Source organism: Sinocyclocheilus anshuiensis, unplaced genomic scaffold (assembly GCF_001515605.1).
Source record: "Sinocyclocheilus anshuiensis isolate Anshui unplaced genomic scaffold, SAMN03320099.WGS_v1.1 scaffold101, whole genome shotgun sequence".
NCBI classification, from domain to species: domain Eukaryota; kingdom Metazoa; phylum Chordata; class Actinopteri; order Cypriniformes; family Cyprinidae; genus Sinocyclocheilus; species Sinocyclocheilus anshuiensis.
Window position 1 is genome coordinate 1239284 of NW_015540892.1, and position 6584 is coordinate 1245867.

Below are 6584 nucleotides of genomic sequence, written 5' to 3' on the forward strand. Positions count from 1 at the left end.
TGATTAATTCAATTAGATGTGAGCTGAAGCTACAAAGAGCACATTGAGGTGACTATGTTTGTCATGCCCTATAAACCTGGTGAGAAGGAGGAGGGGAGAGGAGTAGGATCAGAGTCGAAGAGTGGGATAAAGATAGAACAAGGTAAGCCAAAAAAATAAAAAAACACACACACACAGAGGAGAGAGGAATATACCAAGAATGACCTGGGATAAGTGAGGGAGTTGATTATGTTGCAAACAAGGGGTAGCACACAGATTGCTGAGAATGAAGGAATTTATAACAGGCATCTGCTCCCATGGGAAGAGGAGTCTAAAGGAGGAAGCGAAGTGGGTCAGCTGCTTGGCAGAGCAGGCTGTCTTGTAAGCGTTGAACACTAAATACTCTGAGACCTGGGCAGAGATGTCGCACTGCAGCCCAAGGTGGCATTTTATTTCAGAACTAAATTAAAGGTAGTTAGCTAGTACACCCATAAATGTAAATGCTGTTTTCATTTTCTCTCCCTCATGTCATTCCAAACATGACTTTCTTTTCTTCTGTGGAAGACGAAGATATTTTGAAGAATGTTGCTGGTTACCAATAGTTTTGGTTCCCATTGACTTCCACTGTATGGACAAAAATACAAGGAAGTCAATGGGAATGGAAGCTGTTTGGTTACCTACATTCTTCAAAATATAAGAAATGCACATAGGTTTGGAATGACATGAGGGTGAGTAAATGATGAGTCTTCCTTATCCCTTTAACCATTTCACAATAGTAGTTTGTGTCAGACTCTGTTCCGTGTTTTGTGTGTCCTGCTCCCCATGTGCCTTCCCATGCCCTTATTTGGTTAGTTTCCGGTTCCTCCCCGATTAGTTAAGTTCATTTGTCCCAGGTGTTTCCCTTGATGTTTCATTGCTCCCAGGTGTGTCTCGTCATCCCCTCCTCCTGTGTGTATAAAAAGTGTTCCCAGTCCCAAGTTCTCTGTCCGCTGTTAAACGTCTTCCTGAGTTCCTGAAAATAAAGTCTCGGTAAAAGTATTCTCCAGCGTCTCCTCGTTCCTCGTTCCTCGTGTATGTGCATCGTGACAGAACAGCGGACCTAAACTGAAAGTAAGCGGCATCCCTTCCCCGTGTTTAATTTCCGTGTTTCTGAAAGTGTTTTTGTTTCCTGGTCCCACCCCCGCGGCGATGGAAATTGCCGCTCGCGTCGCCGCCCTAGCTCGCCTCGATCTCCCCTTCTACGAGTACGCCCGGGAGTTCTGCAAGCTCGCTGAGGTGATGGCGTTAGGGGACCGCCCAGGGAGGGCTCCAGGCCCCGAATTAGGCCCCGTTAATTTCCCCAAGTATTTTTTTTGGGGGGGGGGTAGTATGGCCCCAGCCGTAGAGGCCGAGGTGGGGGCTGGGGCCGCAGCCTCGGAGGCTGCTCCGCCTTGGCCTCCCGAGTCCCCTGCTCCGCCATGGCACCCCAAACGGGTACCGCTCTGGAGGCCCACTGTCCCGTGTCTGTCCTGAGGGACCTCCAGAGTGCCCACCCATTCTCCAGCGTCTCCTCGTGTATGTGCATCGTGACAGTTTGATGACCACAAAGTGTCCAAATGCTTTTTGTCTTAATTTTACAGTATAAACATTATCTCCCGGTTTCACAGACAAGGTTTAAGCCTAATCCCAGACTAAAATCCCTCAAAATGCACACCAGTACAATTTATTTTTTTTCTAAGGCACGTTTATAAAAATTACTTAAATGTCTTTATTGAACTATGGCATAATCTTGGTTTAGTCTAAACCCTGTCTGTGAAACCAGGCCATTATCTATTATTTAATCAATTAAAATTGATAAAATTCTAAAATGTTAAATTATATTTTAATTAAATTCTTTGTCTAAAAATATTTTTGCATTAAAGGTATGCTGTTTTTCTCTAAAATAATTGCCCTTTGATTACATATTTTGTTATCCAACACAATGCCATTTATACATTATACTTTATATTTTTTATATTATTTTATATTATTATTTCACAAGTGTGACATTCAGATTTCAATGTTTTATCCAATAATTTCAGGAAATTGTCAAGAGAGAAGATTTCAGGTCAGGGTTGTCCTTTAATGGCTCTCTGGCTTTAGGTCAGGTTTTAATTAATCACATTATTAAAAAAGTACCACAAAACAAATATTAAACAATACACTGGGTACTTGATATCATAATTTTTAGCGCAAAACTATATAACCAAACTTTTTTTTTTTTCTAAAAAACAATTTGCAGAAAACTACAATAGTACAAGCAGTACTAATGCAAAGTCCTTAATTCAAGTATGAAATATTAGAATTAGCCAACAATACAACTGAAGAGAAGACACATGATGCTAACAAAACACACAGATGAGAAACAAAGTCAAACAAAACAAACAAAAAACACCCCACAAAATGTACTTGAGCAAAAAAGGAAAGGATTAAACATACAGTACTGGTAGACATAAGTAGACTCTTCTTTGGGAGATGTGCTCATGCCCTCTGCTGGCCAGAAGAGAAACTGTGGCTCTATTTGAATTTAGGCTCTGATGACCACAAACCGTGTCAACTGTTTTGTTAGTTTAAAAGAGTGTCCATTTTCACTTCTTTTTCTTTCTCTTTTTAGTCTTTCCCTTCTTTTCTTTCTTTTGTGATTTTCCTCCTTTAGTTTTCCCTTTCTTGTGATCCTCCTCCCCACTGGCCTTGGCCGCTCGTGTCCGTTTTTTGCCCAGAGGTGTTCGGCTGTACCATGCCTATCAATACAGAAAATACAAACATAATGTACACTCATTATATATATAGCTGGGTTCAACACATGCACCCGTCCAGAAAGCATCACAAAAAACTGACCTTAAAGGCTTCCTCCTCTTCTTTGTAGACAGGATCTTGTCTTGCAAGAGGGGGGATGAACTCCACCGCCGTGAGGGGTCTCTTGGTCTGCTGGTTGAGGCGGTGAGAGTTCAGGACAGTTTGGATCGCCTGAAGGATGTGACCCTGAGTGTAACCATCTGTTACTTTAGCTAGGGAGCTCAGATCCAGCTTAGGGCCCAGCTGAGCACCACCTGCTTGGAGCAGCTCCTTCCACAGAGCTAAACATTAAAGATACATATGTTTGTAAACATATGTAAGTAAACACAACATGCAGTTTTTAAATGAAGGATTTTATTATTAAGGATAACTTATGTGAAAGACACAGATGTTTACTTACTAAATCTTGAAGCATAATCTGGTCTAGGGATCAAAATGATCTTCTTGTAAACTTTACAGAAAGGTTTTATGTCTGCATCAAAAGGTCTATGAGTCGTCCCCACCACTAATACACGGTCCTCTGGTTTAATAGATTTCAGGACCTTCGGCAGGTTTTTCTTTAGTCTTTTGGGTTCCATCTAGAAATGAACAGAATGAAGAAAAAACTGAACTGAAGAAAACAATAGTTATGGAGGGATATTTTTTTAGGCCAAAACCTCGAAATGAGTTAGCATTATAGCCGCACTTCTGGTTTCATTGTCTTAAAGTCAAGAGTTTTTTTTGAATGGGTATTTGGTTAAATGCCTGAAAAAAGGTCTGTGGTTAACACAAACCTAATATGTTTTCATGTAGTGTTCCACAACATAAACATCAGTACACCTTTGTGATAACTGAAAAAGCGGCTACTAATAAGTGGCTAAATATGACTACAGAAGTTGTTGTAGACGTGTAGTTCATTAATTTAGCTTTTTACATATGGTGATTGTATTTAGGCTTCAAAATTCATTTTGTTGTGTTCATTTGTGATCATGAACAAAACATGTAAGAATCATAGAGTTTTGATGGTGACAGAGCTTATTTTCTTTAATAATCCAAAAGCCATTGGAAAAATCCTGTTGGTTTTTTGTTGATTGAATCAGGTTGATGCTAATTTCCAGGTTGGCCTACAAAAATATGTCATCACTGCAGCGCTCTATTAATATTACCACAGTGTATCTTCATCTTTAACCACAAGAGGTCAGCAGAGGCCACCTCCTCACACTGACAAAGAGGCCACCTCCTCACACTGACAACGTCTTTAAAAAATGAGTTTGCATACCTTGGATGACTGTGAATGAAAGACTAAACAAATGAAGAAGAATTTCACAGCTGATGGAATGGTATTGAAGTTGTATGCCGGGATGGATTGAAAGTTATGAGTTTATTTAGTAAGTGTTCTACTGACTGTGAATATAAGCTGACATGTTCTCTCCCTGCTGGTAGACAAACCTCTTTCTCCAGCTTTGGAACTTTCTTGTAGAATGTTTTCTCAGCGTCGCCAATCCAAATGACTGAGGGCTGCAGCTGCCGAGCCACCTGCCAAAACACGACAATGTTCCTCCAATGCAGGCCAAACGGTACAACAACACAAACAATCATCAGCTCTCTCACTCATAAACAATCACTTATCGGCCAGAGAAGAAACAACACTGACTGTAATCAACACTGCCCCCAAAACACATGATACCACATTAGTGAAGTGAGTGCATGCTTTAATATCGTTTGACTGAAAACAATGCGTCCTGTTCACTACTGATTAACAAAGTTTTCTGTAACCCCCACATACACCCATAAACTATGTTCCCTCTAATTTTCATTGTTTGTTGATCAAAACCTAGTTTCTGATGAGAAGACCATTTGGCCATCTAGAAACCCCCTTTTTTAAAGAATTCTATAAATAAACAAGAAAAAATGATCTGAGCTAAATAAGCTTTCTACTGATGTATGGTTTGTTAAGATAGGACAATATTTGGCCGAGATATAACTATGTGAATATCTGGAATCTGAGGGTGCAAAAAAATAAAAATACTGAGAAAATCGCCTTTAAAGTTGTCCAAATGATCATTGTTTTGAGTTGGATCTTTTTAATGAATAAGTAAATTCAGTTCACAAAACTGATCTGAAAGATTAGTTAACAAATTGGAATGATGAAAAATGTTAAATGCTCACTGAAAGCGAAATTAATAACAGCTTAAATTTCTGTTTGTTCATCACACAAAGTTTTAGCAAATATCTTAACATACTTTCATGGCGCCTAAGTATTCTTTTTGAAGCTTCAGTGTCTCAGTTCATATTCACTGTAAGTGAATAGACACAGCATTATCATTCTTCAAAATTATTATTTTGTGTTCCACGGAAGAATTCGAGTTTGGAGTGATATGAAGGTTAGAAAATTATGTCAAAATTCTCATATTTGGGTGGACTACTCCTTGAAGTGAAAAGAAGTATGTGTAACCCACCCTGAGATAAGAGGCCGGCATTGAGAGCATAGAAAGAACTGTAGTGATACATGCTCATATTTTGTATGTGAGGGTATTTTTCCTCACATTTCCAGCTCTCTTAGACATCTCAGTGATAACCAGAAATCATTGCCCTTTAAAGGAATAGTTCACCCAGAAAAAAATAAATTGCTGAAAATTTACTCATCCTCAGGCAATCCACGATATTGTAGATGATCGTAGATGATTGTTTCTTCATTAGAATGGATTTGGAGAATTTTAGCATTACATCACTTGCTCACCAATGGATTCTATGTAGTAAATGGGTGCCGTCAGAATGACAGCTGATAAAAACATCACAATGATCCACAAGTAATCAACATGGCTCCAGTCCATCAATTAATGTCTTGTGATTTGAAAAGCTGTGTGTTTGTAAGAAACAAATCTATTATTAAAACATTTTTAATTTCAAACCATTTATGCTTTTTGCATTCTCCAGTAAAAAAAAAAGAGTCGTCTCATTTGAATCAGGAGAGAAATATGCACAGATCAAGCACTCATGTACTCAAGTACTCATATTTTGTCCAGAAAGGATGGTTTAAAATGAAAATGCCTTGATGGATTTGTCATTCAAAAACAGATTTTCACTCCATAAGAGGTTCATTGAGTTGTTCATTACTCATGGATTAATATTTTGTGAGCAGGTGATGTACTGCTACATTTCACAAAATCTGTTCTGATAAAGAAACAAACTCATCTACATTTTGGATGGCCTAAGGGTAAGTACATTTTCAGCTAATTTTCATTTTAATTTCTTTAAAATCTGTAAGCAGCAGGGGGCGATACAAACAGAAAAATCACCACAGTGTGCCAGCTGTGTGTTGCACGAGTAAGATATACTCCTTGTGCTACGTGTAATTACCCTGTCTGGATTACCTGTTGTGAATTTATTAAATATTATTGTATTCGTCATCTTCGTTGTCCTGCCTGATCCCTAGCACACCCGTCCCCATGACAGAATAACCGACCGAAAAAACAGTTTAAATTGCGTGTTTCCCCTCCGTTTTGTTTCTCTTTTTTTACTCAGTTTTTTGTTTCCGTTGTGTGTTCCCCATGGATCCCTTCACTCGCCCCGAATTCCTCCTTCTCCTGCTGGAGCAGGAAGGCAAAACTCTCGAGGACCATACCAAACTGTTCCTGTTGGTCGCTAACATCACCAGCTATCCGGACGATAGGTCGCCACTCACCATCTGCCCCATGGATGATCTCGCCAGATCCACTCTGGTCCCAGAGCCCAGCCCACCATCTCCCCGCAGTACGGAGCATCAGCCTGAGCCCACCGATGATGGAGAGCCATTTCCCGCCGCGATCCGC

General features: G+C 39.7%; 1 protein-coding gene across 1 annotated transcript in view; it reads right to left on the reverse strand.

Moving 5' to 3' along the window:
- Window positions 1–2189: 2189 nt before the first annotated feature.
- Window positions 2190–6584, reverse strand: part of drc11 (dynein regulatory complex subunit 11) — a 34728-nt gene continuing 30333 nt past the window's right edge. Inside the window, exons 15-19 of the mRNA XM_016486715.1 lie at window positions 5016–5026; window positions 4222–4374; window positions 3194–3371; window positions 2836–3074; window positions 2190–2738 (exon numbers count right to left, since the gene is read on the reverse strand). Of these exons, the coding sequence (XP_016342201.1) occupies window positions 2586–2738; window positions 2836–3074; window positions 3194–3371; window positions 4222–4374; window positions 5016–5026 (734 nt within the window). The 3' untranslated portion in view covers window positions 2190–2585. The remainder of the gene's footprint in view (window positions 2739–2835; window positions 3075–3193; window positions 3372–4221; window positions 4375–5015; window positions 5027–6584) is intronic.